The sequence below is a fragment of the Alosa alosa genome, chromosome 10 (genome assembly GCF_017589495.1).
Source record: "Alosa alosa isolate M-15738 ecotype Scorff River chromosome 10, AALO_Geno_1.1, whole genome shotgun sequence".
NCBI classification, from domain to species: domain Eukaryota; kingdom Metazoa; phylum Chordata; class Actinopteri; order Clupeiformes; family Clupeidae; genus Alosa; species Alosa alosa.
This window is the reverse complement of record NC_063198.1, coordinates 9745995-9767529: the sequence shown is the minus strand read 5'-3', so window position 1 is coordinate 9767529 and position 21535 is coordinate 9745995. Positions and strand designations below refer to the sequence as shown.

The window sequence follows — 21535 nt, the reverse complement described above, 5'->3', positions numbered from 1 at the left end:
TTTAATTTTATTTTAATAAACCTTGTCTTTACATCTACTACACAGTTATTACGCAACCAGAATACACATCAAAGCAGATATTGCAACAAAAAAACAATTTAGGAAAACTTTCATTTCAGAAAATAAAACATATACAATACAGACAAAAATAAACATATTTACATAAGTTGTACTATTTACTTTATACAGTATGGTTGATAAAAGTATTTACAATAGACATGAGATATACACATGTTAGAACTACTCTTAAAGGTGTAGTCTGTGGTTCTAATTTAATAGACTTTTGTCAATCCAGAAAAAAAAGTGTATAAATTATATCCAAAAAGCTTCTTTGCATAATACATCCAGGTCCAGGCACTCAGGTGGATTTATAATTGTAAAAAGCCTTTATTTTACTGGGCTACAAACAAACAAACAAACAAACAAACAAACAAACAAACACACACACGTGTCTGCTTATGGCTTCATCAGGGTGTGCAAATTGCTTCTAGGGCCCTCTTGCTGTCCAGTTTGAGTGTGTGCTCAATAAATCTTGCATGTTTCTATATAGAGTGGCCAAAAGAGACAGGGACGCAGACGGAGCCATAGAGAATATCAGATGATCAGGAGCACAAAAGGGAAGAGTGCAACTGAACTGATTGACTGCCTGAGCTCAGATAGTATCAACCTTTTGCCAGAACTTTAACTGCATTTCCCTCTCATCTTTTCAGTGTGCTTGACAGAATCAATCGACAGCATAACACACTGGCCAAAACAGTTAATTTGAAAACTGGGCACACATGTTATAGCCCTTCAAAGGCAAGCCTCACAAAACATTCAGAGAAAGTCAATACCCCATTTTGTAATGCTCTACATATTACGTCTACAGTAGGCGGCCACATTAAAGCTGCTCTAAGCAATATTTTGATGTGCATTTTAACAGCCATCTCTAAAAAAAATTGATTCTGTGTAAGAAAGAAAATGATCACTGAGATTCCTGGGGTCTGTGATCATTAGCTACAAAAACTGCCATCTAAAACCAATCAGCAAACCTCCAAAAAGAACAGCTCGTCCCGTCATGAAAGCAAACAGGTCTTTTCCAGAGATGAACTGGTGTGCTGTTTATCTGGTAGTCATGAGGCGTGAGGAGAAGTCCAAGTGTCCTCTCATACCACTCCTTCCACTGTCTTCAGTTTGTCGGTCTCTTCTCCTGCCTGTGTGCTCTGGGTCTCGCTGCAGTCCTTATGGTACTCCTGTAGAGGGCGCCAACACAGCCCAAACTCAGTGCTCATGGCTGTTAGTCTTGAATGCTAATGTCACAGCTTTAGTTGTCATGGTAAGGGTACATTTTAGAATTATGTTAGCCACTAAGCTAGTGCATTGTAAGGGAGGGCTATGTTACATATGGCATGAACTACCAATTTTTTTTGCAACATATTGTATTTTATTTACAACCCGAATTCTGAAAAAGTTGGGACACTTTATAAAATGTGAAAAAGAATGTTATGATTTACAAATCATGTCAACTCTATATCTAATTGAGAATAGTTAAAAGACAACACATGCCAGATGTGCAAAATGCCCATGTCATAGGCACTAATGCACCTCCACACTGTAATGGATTCGGTTTTGAACTGAGCACTATAAAAAGTTGCATACGTTGGATAGTTGAATAGTCCCTCTCCTCTTTAGCCCAGAGGGGTCCATGATTTCCAAAAGGAATTGCACATATGTAATGGTCTAACTATAGGACCTTTTTCTACTTTACATCAGTCGATTTTAAATTAGCTCAGGCTCAGATAAGATGGCAGCATTTCTGTATCATGTCTAAATAAAATTTCTTCTTTGCATGGTAGACTTTACACTAGCATTAGTGAAAAGAGCATTAAACTAGACAATGCTTATCAGAAGTTTTCCTGAGCCCATACAATGATTTTCTGTACAGAAAAAAGTTTTGGTTTTAATGCAGCCCTGTCCCTTGTTTTAAAGGTTTCTCTGGAGTCTCTGAATATTTTAATGATATTATGTACTGTAGATAGATGATTAAATCCTCAAATCGTTTGCAATTTCATGATAAGAAACATTATTCTTATATTGTTTCATCATTTGTCCACACAGGTTTACACAGAGTGATGAATACCTCCACATCTTTACTTCTAGGAGACTGGGATGCTCTTTTGTCCCCATTCATGGTTCCAATTCACCTAATTAGTTGTGAAATGTTATCATTACACAACTTCTTTAGCCTTTTGTTGTCCCCGTCCCAACTTGTGCTTATATTTTCCATGAAATAACCAACATTTTCTCCTTTAACAGTTAATATTAGCCTGGCTAACACCAAACCTCATCTCATTGAGATCAGGTCTGGGAACTACACATTTGTTTTCTCATATTTGAAACGTGGTTTACGAATGCCCAGAGCCGTTTATTGAGCGCTATGAATGTCTATCAAATGCGTCTGTACGTAGCTTTGGTGTGTCGTCATCGTCTTGCAGTCCCCCCTCCGTTTTGTGATTGGTTCCTTCGTTGAGGTGAAAACAAAGTCCATGGAATCCAGGGCCCAGTTCCCCGAAAGCATCTTAAGCCTAAGAGCGTCGTAAAGTCCCTCTTACGAACGTCTTAAGATTTGCCGACTGTTTCCCGAAACCATCGTAGCTTAAGAGCGTCGTGAAAACACTCATAGATCTACGAGTGCTCCAGAGTACTCGTTACTGGCTAAGAGCGTCTTAACAGTACTTCTCACTGAGGTCACCAACAGGACATACAGAGGAATTACAACTTAGAATACGTAATCCAATTTACGTTCCCATTCTTTATTGTGTTTACCTGTGATGAATCAGATTTTAGCGTGCAAAATAGCCTACATTTAATGGTCATAATAATGTGATGAAAAGCGGACAAAAATGCAATCAAGTTATGAAACGAGACGTTGCCAGAATAGTTTGACATTATCTTTGCTAAGTGAATATTTTATTAGGCCTATGAGGTAAAAAGCAGAGAAAGCAACATGTGGTTTAGTCTGTAGCCTACTGCATCAAAATCTAAGCCTACACATTTCCTCTCTTTCTTACTCGACTTCTTTCTTATCTTCAAACGTGTTCTTAAGTGACACCGCGAAGAATTATTGCATGGTGCAACAATATAATCTTAAAATAATTACAATTATTTATGTCTCTGTGTGGTATATAACCTACTTGGGATGCTTACATCCAGATGTCAAAGTGTTTCTATTTTCGTATTGATGTGAATTAATGTGTAGATCCGAAGTTTAAATGGTAGGCCTATAGCTGTGACGTGCAGTCACCTGACATCACCGGTCAAATCAGAGGATATTTCAGAACTATTGCGTGGACAGCTCCCCTTAAGAGCATCTTAAGAGGAGTGCACGCGGCGCTCACGCCACGAGCATGTTCGGGAAACAGTCGAAAACCAAACGAACGATCAGAAGATGAATCGTAGAAAACCCTCGTAAGAGCGTGTCTCCGTCGTTATCGGGAAACTGGGCCCAGGCTGCCTAGCAGCATCAATAAAATTGCGTGCGTAAGGCAGCATGGGAAAACCCAGGCTAAGTTAATATGCTGGTCTTTGAACTATTCTCAATTAAATATACGGTCAACATGCTTTATAAGCCATAGCATTCTTTTGTTATTAACATTTTACAAAGCGTCCCAACTTTTTTGGAATTCAGGTTGTACATAATGATGTCATTTATGCCACATACCATTACTGCATCATATTGTTGTGTAGCATTTAACTGTCAGGCGCGCGGGAACCTATTTTTGACCAGGGGTGCTGAATAACAAAAATAATGGATGTCCGACGATCCCCTCCCTCCCCTGGACATGTTTAGGATTTTGACTGCTAAATACGTCATTTTAGTGCGGTGTGCGGGTGATAGCGAGAAGTTTTAGAAAAGTCCTGGGCAGCCACAAATTCTAATGTTCCGCGACAGCACTCTGAGTCCACTGCGCCCACCCTAACCCCCACAGAAGTACACTTCACATCGTTAGCCTATTTCAGTATAGCTAAGGAAAATTACTTTTCTAATCGTCAAAATCACACCAGAGATGTTAGGCTTTAAATATAGGCTAATAATCAGGGTGCAATGATCTCGCAAATAATTTCTGAATAGCCTAAAGTGTGTTGTCTCCACAGCAAGTATGTGTCCTAATAATTTCTATCTTAGCGACTAGGATAGTGAAATGATTTCACTAGCTATGCATTTATTATTTTTGCAAACCTGTAAAACACAATTAAAGTTTCTTTCAGCTTATCCATGGTTTTTTTGAACGTGTAAATCGCATAGAATATGTAGGCCTATATCAACCGTAGGCCTACACACTTGATCGCTATCACATAGATGAAACCACACTACGGTTCTTACAGTAACTGACTCACGTTCACGTTGATCTCTATAACTGTTAATTTTTAGTAGCCTATATTCGAACCTATCCATAACCCTTTTTTGCTATTTGACTCATCATTTCACATACAAAAATATAAATAATGTCAGACAGCGAATTAGTTATTATTTAAAAATATATATAATATTTTTTTTAAATCTATCTCCTGCCAGCAGGGGGTGCTGTAGCACCCTCAGCACCCCCCTTCCCGCGCCCTTGTTAACTGTCGAATGTGTCTCTGGTCCTAGAGTGCAGGCTGACTGTAATGCTGGAATGATTTGGACGTACCTGCAACAGCTTCACCACCTCATCATTGCCAAACTGCATGGCATCGTCCAGAGCCGTGTTACCCCATCTAAAACAGCCATATTTAACACCTTATTCATTCCTAAACCAATGTCTAAAACAGCCATATTTAACACCTTATATATTCCAAAACCAATGTCTAAAACAGCCATATTTAACACCTTATATATTCCTAAACCAATGTCTAAAACAGTGGTCCCCAAAATTTTTCTTCCGAGGGCCAGCTCACTATGCCTGGCTCTAAGAGAGGGCCAGAGACTCGGAGTATATCAGTAACCGCAAAACAGCGCCAAAACAACCACCAGTGGACAAAAAGAGTATTACATGTGTACTGTTGAGACCCGCGGGCCGTAGTTTGGGGACCACTAGTCTAAAACAACCACATTCAACTCCTAATTCATTCCTAAACCAATGTCTAAAACAACCATATTCAACACCTTACCGTAATTTCCCAACTATTAGCCGTGGCTTATACATTGATTTAGCAAAATTTCTTCAGCTGTGAGGTTAATACACAGGGGCAGTTAATATGGTATTAATATGGTTTTGTTTCTTTTAACTTGCATAAAACATTGTTATGTGGCTTTTACACAATGCGGCTAATACACAGGAAATTACTGCAATCATTCCTAAACCAAAGTCTAAAACAAAACAATATTCAACGCCTTAATCATTCGTAAACCAATGTCTAACAAAGCCATGTTCAACACCTTAATCATTCCTAAACCAATGTCTAAAACAAAGTCATATTCAACACCTTAACTCATTATTAAACCAGTGTCTTATCTATCAATAAAATGGTACATCATACACACACATGATGATGGTTAGAAGGCAACACTTAATGAGGGTAAAAACAAGCATATAACTAAAGACTGTCCACAGAGTTCAATACCATTTGTGAACTTGTGATTGTGAACTTTTCCAGACAGGTTGAAAGTGAATGAAAGATCTGTGTAGTTCCTCCTACACTTCACACTACACGTCAGCTCTGCCCTTACCTGTCTTTCACAAAAGGGTTGACCCCGCAGACTTTGGTCAGGAACCGCACTACCTTTGCATGACCTGAGAGAACAACAACACACCGATGAGACAGGAAGTCAACTGAGAGACGCAGTGCAAAAGCGGAAGGGCTACTGCCAATGTTAAAGAAGCTGGATGAATAAGGAGAGGATGTACAGAAGCTTAAGGTTATACACCGTCATGACACATGAACCCTAACCCTAACCCTAATTCTAACCTCTAACCTCTAACCCTAAACCTAATTTGTTATGGCAAAAACCGAATGTCACTTAATAACAGAAACGTTGTGCCATAAACGTTTATGACTTGTTTATGACATGTTCATGACAGTGTCATGTCACTCTTATGTCGATACTGTCAAGTAAAGTGTAACCGGAACGGCTACATGTGATTTTGTTGAGTGAGAGGAGAAGGCCCACCTTCAGCTGCTGCTACATGCAGGGCTGTGCGGGAGTCGTAGTCCTTCATCTCCATATCTAGAGAAGAGAGAGCAAACCTGGGGACAGGGTTATGTTAGGGTTAGTTAAACAAATATGAAGGAGAAGTGTTGGAAGGAGAGAAAATAAATGTTTCACTTTTTTTATGAATAAAATGTTTTTCTATCACATTTATTCACTAGATTAGAATATTTTCCCTAGTGACTGTTGTGCCAGGACCTACAGCTAGCATATACAAGTCTGCCTAGGACAGACAATCATTTAGAAACTGGAAAAACTTCAGAATGTGAAACTTGTATGTGTTCCTGTTACCTTCTTAGGGCAGATACGTCTCCACTGTAAGCAGCAAACATCAGATTCACTATGGACTTGTTCTGTGGAATTACAACATAATCCATTAACTGCTTGGACTGTTTCAAGGTTGGTCAGAGATTTAATCTAGTGTGTTTTTGCCCATATGGCCATAGGCATTGCAAGCCAGGGGATGGGGGTGTTATAACACCCACACTTTTGCTGAAACACATTCCCTCACCCCCCCTCCCCCTCCCCCCCTCCCATTTTTTGTCAGATTAAAATGAAACAAAAATGTACACAATGCTCCCAGTAAGAGTTGGAACTCTGTATCTGAAAACACACACATACACACACACACACACACACACACACTATACACCCAACACACACACACTATACACCCAACACCCCACACACACACACACACACACACACACACACACACACTCATTCATAGCCCACAAACATAGGTCTGTTAATTTGATTGAACGGCCATCCAGCCAATCACAGCAAATCTATCAGTTAGCGTCAGTGGAGAGTGAACCAGAGCCGCTCTGATAAAATTCAAAAAATGCATTCAAGTAGGCTACGAAACCTGTATGGCTGCTTGGGTCTTTGAAGAAGAGGGCTTCTGCAGTCAACAGATTTGAGGTAGAATAGAAATGATAGAATGATAACTGTTACTGCATCATGCTAAATTAGTAAACCAAAATTCAGTCACAATGTTGCAATGTTAGTTATTCTACATTATATCCACGGAAGATACTAAACCAGGTCAATTATCCTTCTGAGCTTTTATAACTAAGTTAACCATACTAGCCAATGTGGAATTTGCATATACTGTATAGCAACTAGCAAGATCCGTTAGTGCCAGTGCCTCCGTGTTTTTTGTTTTTGTTTTGTCTGGCAGTCTCTTGCAGCATTTTATGTCCCTATCATAGAGCTTTTCTCAAAGGGGTTTTTATTTTTGTCATGCAATATAGGATGCATGAAATGAAAAGACAGGGGAGGAAGAGTGGAGACTCCTTTTTGAGCTAAATCATGTAAGTGGAGTTGCAATGAGATGAACTTGACGTTATAGCTACTTCAGGCTTACAGACAGTATTGAGCCTATACAATTCAAATTTCCTTAGTGTAGCATAGCATTAAAGGAAAATTCCGGTATTTAGCACTTTGAGTCCCTTTTCTGGTTTGTTTTGGATGAACTAGAGTGGTGGACACCGAAATGTTGACGATTGGTCCTGTCTCGACTTTTCTGACTCGTTTTGGATCACCTTTGACTAGTCAGAGTGGCTGCCTACAGGCATGCTCAAACATGTCCTAAAACAACCCTTAACGTTCATTTTCAAAACTGTGCAACTCAACAGCAGAGGGTGAGGATGAGAATAATGATGAAAGGCTAGAGTAGAGGGTAGCAGTAGATCATTCTGCTGTGGCAATTGCTAACCAATAGTTCAATAAACCCAACCAACCTGATCCCAAAATCATTCTCAAGCAGTCATTGCCATACTGTAGCCTACATGGCATTGAATATTTATGCCAAGGGGTATAAATATCAATTCTTCTATTTTGCTGCTTTAGTAGTATTATTTGCATGGTTTTATTTGCAGAACAGATGTAAATAAAATGCAGAAATGCAGTTATTTGTCATTTGGCTGGGATTATTTCAAGGGGAATTTTACTTCCCTATCCCAGACGGTTAACTCCTGGGAATGCTGACTTAATGACAACAGTGACTTGGGGACACATGGTAGAAAGTGAGAGAACAGGCTCACCCGGTCATCTCCAAACTGCCTGCGAGGGTCTTGCTTCTTCACAAAGTGTCTCAGGTTGTCATAGTTGTGAAAGTTGAACAGGGACACCAGCTCCTACAAGTGAAAGCAGACATTTTGAATCTTCAAAAACATACCATCCAACAGCTATCCAATTAGTTTAAGTGTTTTAATGCTACTTCTTGCAGCGCTGCAAGATTGAACGCGCTGATTTCATGTTACTGGACCAGGAAGCCAGAAAATGTTCTTCCTACAGATACAGGTCATGTTAGAACCTCTCTGTACACTTTCAAAGTTTACAGTACTTCGGTTTGTCTGTAGAGACCCTCACCACACTACCACAGAAGTTTAATTATATTTTGAGCATTGTCAGTGGTATAAAATTGTTAGATACATCCTAAAACTGAGTGAATGTTAGATAGACTAGCATTTCATTAACCAATCAGTGTCTCACCTGGCAGAAGTGGATTCCCCGGACACTGTTGCCCACCTTGTCCAGAGGTGGTGACCAGCACATCATCCCCATGACGTTGGGAACTACTAGCAGGACTGCACCTGACACACCTGACTTTGCAGGTAAGCCCACCTGATAGGGTAAACCAGATTAAACCAAATTATGAACAATAACAATTATGAAGAATTATCAACAACAAAATCACCAAAATTAAAGTTCTCACTTTTCTTTTTACTTACTTCTGTGACTTGGATTATTTTATATAATACTTGACAAAATATTTACATTTATAATTAGAATTGCATACCTATCTATTAATAGAAGGTGCTGAAAACACCCATTTCTTAATCTGTCCCCAGTCATTTAATGGAAACTATCAGCCAAAATGGAGAAGAAAAAAGAGAATGACCCACATGAAAGGCAAACTGGCCGGAGAAGTCGTACATGCCGCAGGAGTGCATGAGACTGAGAGTGTTCCTGACGGCCTCTGCACTCAGCACACGCTCGCCTGTGATTGGACAGATGCCGCCGTTGGCCAGTGTAGCTCCCATCACACTTCCTGACTCACAGGTGACCTCTATGGAGCACAGCTGAGCCAATTATAGGCCAGGAAAAGAATTTCACTTATAGACCGCCAAAACATTACATATGTCTCATGGCGCTTTACAGAGTGTTAAAACATTCAGACAATAAACAGGTCTGAAAAACAGGAGATCAGACAATGACGCATATCAAGTGATTAAGATGAAATGATGAAGATGGGTAAAATGAGGGATCAGTGAAAATCAGATGAAAGATGCAGAGACCAATACAGGATGGAATCAGTACACTCTTAAAACGACTGTGCTGAAAACACATCTTTGTGTCCAGATAGGGAAAACACAGTTTGTGTTGTTTACTTTTTTTATTTGTTACACAATATGTGTTGAAAATAACACAACTTGTGTTTTTTTAACACATCTCTGTGTCCAGATAGGGACAACACATTCGTTTTAAGAGTGCAGTGGTGAGGATGACCAGAGCACAGTAAACAATGTGTTTTGGTGAATTGAAAAAACCTACTAAAATGATAGCAGTCTGACTGAAGGATCACACTATGTAAACAGCTTTAGTAAAAAACTATACTTACCACTAAAGGAAAAAGTGAGATTTTATATCATGGACTGAAACATACTTTCCATGTCTAACTAGGTCAATTGTTGCAATATATGAATATCACATTCAAGCCAAATATGAGGGAGGTACTGTATGTCTGACAACGGCATTTACCTGGAAGTAAAAATCCAACGCATCAATCATCTCTGCCCCATGTGGGAAACACTGCATTAGAGACATAAGAAGACACTAGCATTAAAACATGAACTGATCTTAAGTAGAAAAGAACAGTCCAACACCACACAACCATGATGAAGGTCTGAATGACTGACTGCTTCGTACATTACAAGAAGAAAGTGGTGTTGCTACTATTCTTTCCTTCTTTTGATTTGAACTTTTTAATATGTGTACTTGCCAAGGTGCAAATCTCGTCTTCTGAAAAGTATAGGCTTACATCTTAAAAAAAACACAATCAAGTACTGATGAAAGGTCTTATCAACTGACCATAGTCAAACTTGGCCATGTCCTGAGATTAAACCTAACCATACCCACAAATCTAAGTCTACTTCTGTCTTCACTGTGTCAACAGTGTCAACAAATAGGCTATTAACTGTTTATGGTGATCCATTAGAATAATGGTAGTATTTGACAGAAAATCAGCACAGTATTCAGATGTAGCCAGAAATGGCATACAGCATTCTAAACGATACTGAAAGGCACATAATAGCTAACCCTCTTCTCTTTCAGGTAGTATCCAATAGCAAAGTTCCTGTCTCCAGTTTCCTTTTCCGACTGGAACCTGTAAAGAAGGGACACTGGTTGGTAGTGTCAAAAACTAGCAAGCTGTTATTCATACTGACCCACGACTACAAATCCACTCATTCAGGACTTGAGGTTTGTTGAAAAATATCTATATACACAGTATCGATAAACAAAAAATGCTTTAAACATTCTTTAAAAGGCACCAGTGGTAAGGTTTAGCTTCAATTGTCCACTCACGTTGCATTACTGAACCCCACATACTCCTGGCCAGCCATCTTCTTCACAAAGTCCATCACCTGAAATACATGGAAAACACTAGCAATGGCCTTCAGACTCATGATAAATGACAGTGCCGAAATAAAAGTAAGTTAACAAAATGTTCAAGGGGAATGTGAGAAATGCTAAAGCTAAGTGCTAAACGTTAAGTTAATATGGTAAATGCTGATACTCACATAGTCAAACTTCTCTGCCTTGTTTGCTCCAGGCTAGATGGGAGACATGTACAACCAGAAAAAAATATAATTTTAAAAAGGAACTAACTGTTAAATAAGGCAATTTATCACCACAGTAGTAAATTATTATTTGTAGTCTACACTAACTAGACATCGTTGGTCTACTGTCTATCTATCTAGTAAAAGGCATCCTCATGGAGTGAATTACAACTGATTGGTTAATGTATTGTTTACATTCATTTCACACATGTGTTCCAGTCCTCCAACTGCTTAACTAATGACTAGAGAATAATCTCTGGTTGCTTTATGGAGCAGTGCCACCGTAAGCCTGCATAGGTTAGAGATCATGTTCATGTGCTGCTAATGTGAAGTAACACTGGCATGCTCAGACTCAGTTCACAAGGGTGCACTACTTAAATCCTCCATCAAGATAGCAATAAAGATCACAGCACACATGCTAAGACTCTTCAAATTAGAGTGAGTTATTTTTAGTACAGCAAACACAGCTATTTTAGTATATAGAATGGTTAGGATTAGTTTATTATTTTGACCACGGTTGCTGAGGGTGTACTGGTCTATAATGATTATTATGTTGATGTTATTTTCCTCATAGCATGCCATTACAGTCTGGAAGTGGTATTTTATGCACAGCACATGTTTTCTGAATTCTATGCTACCAAATTATGGGTTACACTTTACTTGACAGTGTCGTAGTAAACGTTTATGACATAACGCTTCTGTTAAGTGACATTCGGTTTTTGTCATAACAAGTTAGGGTTAGGTTTAGGGTTAGGTTTAGAGCAAAGATTCTAGAGCGGAGCAAAATAGATCAGTTACGTCATAGGCATGAAGTACGCTCTGAGCCCGACAGGGCGCCATTTTAATAAGCTCAGCGCAACATTTCATATACAGTTCTAATTCTGAGCCCACCTTAACAGCTGTTTTTAACGTTGCCAGCTGTTTTTTTTTTTTTACTCAGTAATGAACTGCAAGAACTGACAGTGTGAAAGGCCTGATTTATCTTTTTCCAAGTTTACACTGAATATGGAGAGGTAAATAGGTCTATTATTTAGACAGAGAGGCCCTAATGTAGGATTAGCTATTGCACTGGAAATAGATCACATAAATTCCCATTGAGAGACTGTAGACTGATAAGCTAGCTCGCAGGCAAACTAACTTAGCTAACGTTATATTATCACCATTTTTCTTTTTTCTACCTGTAGGTTATAAGTTAACCCTTTGTTCACGGCCTGCTTAAACACAGCGCACGATATTATCAATCACTAATAAGGTCGAGATTTCACTCAAGCTTCTGATCATAACTTAATTTAATGCAAATGGTAGGCCTAGGCTAAACAACCGTGCTTGACACTAATTATTATCGCGATGTGTTGGAGACCCGCGGTGTAAATATTAACTTTCAGTGTTTTACGATTGGCAAATTATGTTTAATTAAAAAGTGTTTCATTCATCCCGGTTCTCCCCTAGGACCAGGGATGGTTTACTGCACGGGCCTACTGGGCCCAGGCCCAGGCCCAGGGGCCCAAGGGGTCAGGGGGCCCTGAATCCCAAGCCTTTGCATGGAATCATTGCCTCAATATCAACAAATCAGGATGTAGGCTATGAATCTGATTGAATTTAGTATTGGCCATCGCCAAAATGCACAACAATACAGGAAATCACATCAAACAAATTAATTTTTTTCTGGGGGAGGACCCCCAAACCCCCCCTCCCACACATACGACAATTAGTAGGGGCCCCTAATACATCTGGGCCCACGCCTAGGACAACGACTTTTCATTGGCAACAGTATTAAACCAACCAACCAACAATATAAAAATATTAAGAAGATCGATTTAATTGAGTTAAATCGAAACAATGTCTTCTAGTGTTCGTGGACTGATAGCACTACTGTTAGCAGCTTGTATTTCGAATCGACCAGCTATTATCCGAGGCCCGGCTATATAAATAGAATTCCGGCCATAATTTGAGGATTTATGGTATGCAAGTCCAGGTTGTTTGCTGCTGCTCCATCCCCCTTTGAAACAGTTTTGGCCATAGGCTACACCATTTTAAATCATTATTATTGTCAGCGAATTTTGGAAAGTAGGCCTACTTTACTTTTGTAGTCTCTAACCAGGGTGTAACATTCAAAGAGTTAGGCTACATTGTTAATATTTGCAATTTCGAGCTAAATTTACCTTTGTTTAGCTTTATTTTACCGTTGTGTGTGCGTGTGTGCTTTGACATCAGTAAAGCTTTGGGCTTCATTCAACATTTTGTTCTTCCATCGGAAATGACTCCTCTACATTGCTGCATCCTTTCTGTTTTTGTTGTTTATAAAACGTTTAAAGTCTTGAGTTAATGCATTAGGTAAACATTGTTTGTTGGTAACCCGCCACAAATAAGCATAGCAGATTCTTCCGTGCGTCATTCTCTCATTCCCTCTCCAAAATGTTCCTGTTCTAGGCTGGCCAAGTGCATGAACCCAGCAACTGTGCGCGCGTCACATGAAACACAATTTAGATAACAGATTGACCATACTGTACAACTGCAAAGCCTTATCATAGGCATGTTACATTCATGACATGAAAAGTGGAACTTATAGAACGAAAATGACAAATTACGCAGTCGGCTAAACATTTTAAACTTGCGCAAAACTGATGAACTCAGCGGTGCGTTGCATAAATTAACACAAATTGAAGCAACAGCTTGACCACAATCCTAACACAACACCTTTCTATAGGCATGCAACGTTTATGACATAAAAAGTGGAATATCAACGTAGCCCTATTTCATCACACTTGACAATTAAACGGAGCTGTGGCTGTTCGGGATATAACTGATTCTTGAGCTCTTAGCGCAGTGTTGACTAACGCGTCTTTTTAAGATGGTGAGCGTAAACGAAGGAAAGCCCACTAATCGGACGGGCAAGACTGACAAGTAGATGGGCCTAGGTCCGTTCAGGGCCGCCCGTGACTACGCGTATGTCAAACAGGTGCTCCTCTTCGACCTCATTCCGTAGCCGTTTGAATAAATTTGCGTTTGCGATTGACAACGCGACTGACAACGCTGTGATAAATAGGCTATAATACTAACTTTGCAAAGTCAACTTGAACAAAGTTCAACAAAGTTGTGTAGGCTACACCACGCCAATTGTAGTCTGCATGAACAGTTCTTGCACAAGCCACCGTTTTGATTTGCGTAGGGGAGATGCGGGCTGAACCCGTTTGAGGGAGAGCGGTGCAGGGAGGGAGAGAATGCGTGCGCACATCTCTATGAAATAATGTAGCTATCTAGGCAAATCTATGAAATAATGTAGCTATCTAGGCAAATCTATAGGGTATTTTAAATAAGCAATCATGGACAGTCTAAGTCAATAGGCTAGGCTTAGCCTATTACAGATATGAGTAGGCTAATGCAGGAATGGACGTTACTCAGTAACTGTAACAAATTACATTTAAATTGTATGCCTAATGCGTTACCTTTAGGCTACTTCGTTTCCCAATAAAGTAACGAAATTACAGTTACCCCCAACACTTGCTATAGGCCTATTGAACTTTTGGCGGATGATGGACAGATGTCAGTGTCCTAGCCTAATTTACCCTCGGAAATAATTCTACATTGTCTTTATACAATATATTTAACTGGTCTAGACATGGTGTGGTCTATTGGGTTTCTCGTAATTTCAACATACAGCTTTACAGAATAAATATTGTTAACATTTTAGGATCAGCGCCATAGGATTCCCACAGTAGCCAGTGTCTGTGACGACACCTGAGCTTATTAAATGGCGCCCATAGAGTCATAGAACGTACTTCAACATATCCAAAGTATTTTCCAGCCAGTAATCCATCTTGTGCGTAGCGCTCTAGAATCTTTGGTTTAGAGTTATGATTAGGGTTAGGATTAGGGTTGGGGTTAGGATTAGGGTTAGAGGTTAGGGTTAGGTCATGTACAGAGAGGCAGTGTAGTACAAACTCTGCTTGCCCTCGTGAAATACACAGTCACGGCCTACTACAGATCAAATCACACATGTTAAGTCTCTTCAAATAATTAGTAACTCCCAATCTGCACATCAAATGTCAAAAGGCACTTCCCCTGCTCTCAAAGGTTGATTTTAATCTCTTTTAACTGCTAGCTGTCATCCAATCCTGCTCCCTACACTGCAAGAATGCCCATGTCTTTATCAGCTCAAACAATATTCAACAACAACATTCAACACATTTATATAGTGATCTGAGAAATTTTACAGCATATTTTTATAATATGGCTACAAAAACTGTTCTACAATGTACAGCATATGGCAGTAAAAGACTAAGGACCAGGAAAGGTTTAGTGAAAGTCACTAAACAAAGGCACAGTTCATTTGAGTTGTAAAACCTGTGTTCTGAAAAAAGTGAGTTTTAGAAAGGCTAAATGATTGTTAAGTAGAGAATGAGCTTATGATTTAGCATCAGCATCCAATCCAGTCGTATTACAAAGGCAATAACGATGTTAAATACTAGTTATAGCTGTATTGTATTAAGAAGAGGCTGTTGTATTTAATACTAATTACGGCTGTGTTGTTTAAAGAAGAAGCTAAATGTCACCAACACATTCCCTCCATTTCCACCAGCACATAAACGAATGGCAATGGATTAGATGAGGTGTGGGTAGAAGCTCATATTAAGTGACCTAAATATCCCTTCACATACACAGCTGTTTGTTTAAACCTGTCATGCCTGAGTGTTTGCAGTCCGACATCCACGCTTGGTTTTCAGCACTCTTCTCCGGGCCTCGTATTTGACGCCACAAAGCCGAGCAAACACACACCCTCGCTATGTTATCAGTGATTGGCTAGACTAGACGGATACACTCGTACACTCCCCCACCGATATCGCATCCACACACCTACTCACTCACCCACACTTTCATTCCTTTTTCTATATTTTTTCCTTCTCTTTTCCTACTGGTCTCTCTGTTGCACTCTCTTTCTTCCTTTGATTAGTTGGACTTAAAAAATACAAAACACCCACACTCCATTATCCATAGCTCATCCACCTACATCCCCCCAAACACACACACACACACACACACACACACACTCTCTCTCTTGTGCAAAACTGAACTCTACTGGCTGATCTCTACTGACAAACATACAACCCCAGGCACCCATGGCTCAATCCCCCCTCCTGGTCAGAGCAAACTGACTGCTGTCAACAGGTGTAGCGGACACCTTTTAGGTCAGAGTTCACCTCGCCCCACATTTTACTCACAAGTCAAAGGTTTACAATGACCTACGGGCTTAGTTTAAATATTATCTCTCTTTATTTATATTTGTTTTACAGAAAAAGTGTGTGTGTGTGTGTGTGTGTGTATCTGGCTGCCTGCCTGCCTGCCGTACGTCAAAGCTTGAGTCTATGTACATACAAGGGAAAGAGCGTGGGTGAGTGTCCTTAAGATCACTTATGTTTTGCACATCTATGTTCGTTTTAATATACATCCTTACATACATTTCAGTGGGTTTGTCTATATAAATAAGATTCATTCCTTATAAACATCTTAAAACTACTTTTAACATCATCATTATATCAGAAAATAACCATATAATAATGTCAACATACAGTAGACCTACTAGACCATGTGTGCATTCTTGGAATCTGACATCTGTGTGCACTTTACTTTAGTTAGTACTTAAAAGGTGGAAGTGTTGCTTTCTAGCATTCATTTATAGTTTACCTTGATGAGAGAGCTGATGACAATGGCTCCAGCATTGACCATGGGATTGTGTGGTTTATCTAAAAACAAAGAGAAGGGGACATTAGAGAAATGCAGAAGAGAGGGGATGATAGAGAAGGAGATGGGTGGGAAAGCGTTTTCCTAAAACCATTGCCCAAACAAGCTGGGGATGGTAAGGCACTAATCGCCGGAGGAGAGGAAGTTGTTGACTCCCGGTTACAGTGTGGATCTCTACACGGTATAAATACACTACTACCTGTGCAGACACGCTGAGATTGAAGAGTAATAAAAGAGAAGGCAAAAAGAGATGAGAGAACGACAGCAAAAGGACAGATGATAAGGCACAGGAGGGTAGAGTACTGTGTTTGACAGTGTGGGCAGGTGTAAATACAAAAATGGAATAAAGTAGGAATAATTAGCAAAAAGAGGACAGCAATTTACATCAGGAAACAAAAACAAAACTGACAGTAGCAGGGAAGAATAGAGCCGAGGTGAACAGCAGAGAAAAACAGAAAAGCAGAGGAGTGGGCTGTGGGCATTCTAACGCACCGTCCTCATCTAGCGACAGCTTATTAAACTTCAGGCCACTGGGCTCTTTTCCCACGAAGTGGTGCACGCGCTCTGTGCCTGCCTCGTGCACGGCGATGGCATACTCCAGCGGCTTCACGCATGATTGCAGGCAGAAGGGCATCTTGCTGTCGCCCACTGAGTGCCTGGACAGACAGACAGGGAGACAGACAGACAGGGAGATAGGCAAGCAAGCAGACAGACAGGCAAGAAGACATCAGTAGATGGGCCACTGGCATCCCAGAATGTAACTGACTTGGAAACTTGTGTACCAGATCTAGCCAAACTATTTTGGGATCAGCATTAACCCACTTCACATGGGCTATTGTAGGATCTGACGTGTTGTAGCTGTTGATATTGCTTACATATTTCCTATTAACATGTAATGTTTTGGCCACTGTATTGTAAAGCTGCCATACCAATAATGTCCCTGCGTAAAAAATAAACAAAAATAAAATGTCCCTGGGTAAAAAATAAACATGAACAAAGCCCTCTATCTTTTTACATTTAAACTAAAGTACAATTGTCTGACTTTAAGTGCAAACTGGTGTTTTATATGACTACATGACACGTATCAGAGATTCTGTGGTTTCTATGAATGAATGAATGAATGAATGAATGAATGAATGAATGAATGAATGAATGAATGAATGAACGAATGAACGAATGAACGAATGAACGAATGCTTGATAGGCTGGTTGATTCTCTTACCTCTGTCCATCCACAGTACACAGTGAAACACCCCAAAGATCTGGATTGAATTTTGCCAAATGAGGAATGTAGTCTGCAACCTTCATTCACACATCCGCACACACACACACACACACACACACACACACAAAGCTAGCATCAGTGGTCAGGTGGTCAACCATCAACATGTGAAATCGGCATGAACAAAACTACACACACTGACGGGGAGACTTACATTCCCTTCCTGCTGTGCTTGGACCTTGTGAAAAATCTTGTCAATGCTGCCCACAAAAGCCTCAAACTCTGGGATGATGAATTTCTTCTGGAAGGCCTGGGATAACAACATAATGTTCCCCCCCACGCACCTACAAGGCAATTTATTTATTCATTTTACCTTCCACTTTTTCAAGTTCCTTTTGTTCTTGGTGTTATTTCCCTAGCAAAACCTCTGTGTATAGAATTATTTACATGTATAAACCAAAACAAAGTAGTGGAAAGATTCAAATATCAAACACCAAAACACAGAAGAAGTAATAAAATGATTAGTTGCAGTCAACTGGAAAAACAAGCACAACAATCGTGGCATGAGCAGCTGGACAAAGCCACAGCATGGCAGAATAACAGCCGGAGGAAAGGACAGATCCATCTGGGTTATTTACAGTGCAGTGCTAAGATCCCGTCTGCAGAGGACAATAGCTTTGGCCAGCGCTCCGGTGGGACAGTGTCTGGCATGGCCAGAGAGCCACTGATCACCATTACAACTGATTATGAGGTATGCAGGTTTGTTTTGAAGAGAAGGGGTCTATGGCCGCAGGGCTGTTTTGGGAGACAGTGGAAGGAGGGTAATTAGAGGTTCTGAATGACAATGGATGGAATCCACCCAGCTGCTTGGTACTTTCCACTGCTATGCCAAACATTTGTTAGGGGGGCAGATGCAGAGATAAATCCTAAGGCAGATAGGGAGATAAATGGCTGTCAGATGTGGGCTTCTGTAGTGTCTCGACAAAGTTCAACTTTGTTTAAAAACGTTTAAAAAGACATGCACATGTGTCCTTGGATCACCAAAATCTATTCTGTATCTATTCGTTTCTTAGCACCCTAATATCAACTAACAGTGTTTTTAAATTGTTTCACAACAACAAACATCACAGCTATCCTGATTTAGGTGGAGAACCATTAAAGCCTTCTCTGTGGCTTAACCGCACCAAAGCCATGGCACACCTCACTGCAAGTGGACACTGGCTTGACCTCAGCCTGTCGTCAGCTCGGACTCTGACAGATGCAGAGCCGGTCTGTATCTATGAGTGAGAGGGGAATCATCTCGAGTGGGGTATAAATAGCCTGTTTGGCACAGGGCATCACTGATCAGAGGGAGTGTGTGTAATATGAGGAGCTCTGGCCAAGCTGGAGTGAGTGTGTGTGTGTGTGTTGTGTATGAAGAACTGAGGGACACAGGGGGAAAGGGGTGTGTGAGGGTATAGAGGGGGTGGAAGAGTGGGACTCACTTTCCAAAGAGTTCTCTGTCCATCATGACTTCGGTGATGGAATCGCGTACCGTCATGCGGAGCTTTTCCATACAGTCCTTCAGGCGGGGGTCTGTGATCAGGAGACCTGTGCTCTTGAGGGCCTGCATGGGGACACAGAGAGGTTGGGAGGGGGAGAGAGATCAGACAAGAAGGTGGTTTCAGACAGCACACAGTTAATAGCACTGAAGAAAAAAACATATTTGGGCAGCCGTGGCCTACTGGTTAGCGCTCCGGACTTGTAACCGGAGGGTTGCCGGCTCGAGCCCCGACCAGTAGGAAGCGGCTGAAGTGCCCTTGAGCAAGGCACCTAACCCCTCACTGCTCCCCAAGCGCCGCTGTTGTTGCAGGCAGCTCACTGCGCCGGATTAGTGTGTGCTTCACCTCGCTGTGTGTTCACTGTGTGCTGAGTGTGTTTCACTAATTCACGGATTGGGATAAATGCAGAGACCAAATTTCCCTCACGGGATCAAAAGAGTATATATACTTATACTTATATGGCAAATCCATGGGTTTCATCAGGTCTTTTTCAGGCCCTTTCCACAGGTGTATTAATCAAGCACCATGCAGTCTGCATTCATAATCTAAGTGCTTGATTTTATACACCTGTGGAAAGCAACCAGATGAAACCCATGAATAGCAATTAACAACACAGTGACATTTACAGAAACAATTTTAGCATGGAAGAAAGACCATTCATTTTTAGCTGTGAGAAAAAATCCAACATGTCAGCACAGTGATTGTTACATCACAGAGTTAAGGAATAAATTCAGTCCGTATGGAAGGGATTGGGTTGCTAATAGCAGCTGCTACATGGTCAGTGTACAGACAATGTAGGCCTACTCTTATAGGAAAAAGGAGCTAAAAAAACACCATGAGCATGGCTTTAATTGCCAGAAGCAGCATACAAAGTGACACAGAATGCATTTTCAAGTTGTTTTTCATAAATGCAAAATGATCAAAGGATCATTAAGTGATGATTCAACAGGATATTGATTATGATACTTCAGCCATATGTGAGGATTTTGAATAACTCACAGATTAGGCTACTGTCTATTATGTCATGATAATGGAATTTACCATTTCTGTTTAAACAAAGAGATGTAGGCCTATATATTTCCATAGGCCTAATTCAATCTTCTGTTACACTTTCAAAACATCTACTTAAGCATTTAATAAATTAGAGCACCCCTTAGGCTACTGTCCAAGCTGCATCACTTAAAAGGCAATCTGTCCACCAAACAAAGTGTAAATAGGCTAGGCTAGGCTACTAATAGAAAATTCTCTAACCCATGGCAGGACAAATATGGAGGCCTATACAACACAGTCTTATTACAGAAAAGGAAAAACAATAAAGAGATAGGCCTACTGAAAACAGCTAAAGGGATTGCTTGCCTTTCAATCTCTTAATCAGATTTATGCATACTTACGGAGATAAACTGAGAAATTGAGATTTTCTCCTCTCCCTGTGTGATTGTGTAGAAAAGCATATCTTCCAATGCCGAGAAAAGACCTTTTCTTTTTTCATTCATATGCCTGGCGGAAAAAGTCATTATTCCTAGTATGTCTCGAGTCTGGAACTCGGAACAAATCAGGTCAAAAGAGAATTGGAACTATGTAGCATAGCCTACCACTAATGAAAATATTTTCAACAGCCAAAATATTGCCAACTCACATTTGAGCGAATCCGCTACCATAATGCTGTCTCAAGTAAGAGGTCCCGCTGTACCTCTTTTTGTTTACAGCATGGCTTCTCATATTTTTCCGACATTTAAAGACTGACGCTCTTGATACATCTTTCACGAAGCACTCCGCTACTCCCGCATTACCCACACGTACAATTTTTAAACAGAACATAGGCCTAGTCACTTTTACTTGCGTGAACGAAAGTTTCAAAGAGACGTTCTGTTGCTTACAGGAGCTCTGTAACCGTAAGCGATTAGTGCTGCTATGAAAGTCACTGGCCCTGTCTGTGCATAAGCAAACAGCTGACAAAACTCTATCGACTACTGGGCAGTGACCTAAACTGCAGTGAGGCTACCTGAAGTGGCCAATCA

The 21535-nt window shown here is 40.4% G+C and overlaps 1 protein-coding gene across 1 annotated transcript; it reads right to left on the bottom strand.

Annotated features, from left to right (window-relative positions):
* Positions 1 to 20: 20 nt before the first annotated feature.
* On the bottom strand, positions 21 to 21478 carry gls2b (glutaminase 2b (liver, mitochondrial)). The gene is made up of 19 exons (XM_048254691.1): positions 21154 to 21478; positions 20909 to 21014; positions 19461 to 19582; positions 18191 to 18320; positions 17977 to 18056; positions 17248 to 17411; positions 16699 to 16757; positions 10978 to 11010; positions 10763 to 10821; positions 10496 to 10562; positions 9938 to 9988; positions 9082 to 9258; positions 8669 to 8800; positions 8218 to 8310; positions 6461 to 6522; positions 6131 to 6207; positions 5690 to 5753; positions 4671 to 4737; positions 21 to 1232 (listed from the first exon to the last, which is right to left on the bottom strand). Exons 1-19 carry the CDS (start codon positions 21333 to 21335, stop codon positions 1146 to 1148), a joined length of 1812 nt encoding a protein of 603 aa, XP_048110648.1. The 5' UTR covers positions 21336 to 21478; the 3' UTR covers positions 21 to 1145.
* Positions 21479 to 21535: the final 57 nt, after the last annotated feature.

What these genes read in the sequence shown, in the direction of transcription:
- gls2b (XM_048254691.1), bottom strand. Translation starts at nt 21,335, where the DNA reads ATGTTCTGTTTAAAAATTGTACGTGTGGGTAATGCGGGAGTAGCGGAG. An exon ending in GTGGGGTTCAGTAATGCAAC is followed by an intron (nt 10,563 to 10,762) that starts GTGAGTGGACAA and finishes CCTTCTTTACAG; the next exon opens with GTTCCAGTCGGAAAAGGAAA. An exon ending in CGTTGGATTTTTACTTCCAG is followed by an intron (nt 9,259 to 9,937) that starts GTAAATGCCGTT and finishes TAATTGGCTCAG; the next exon opens with CTGTGCTCCATAGAGGTCAC.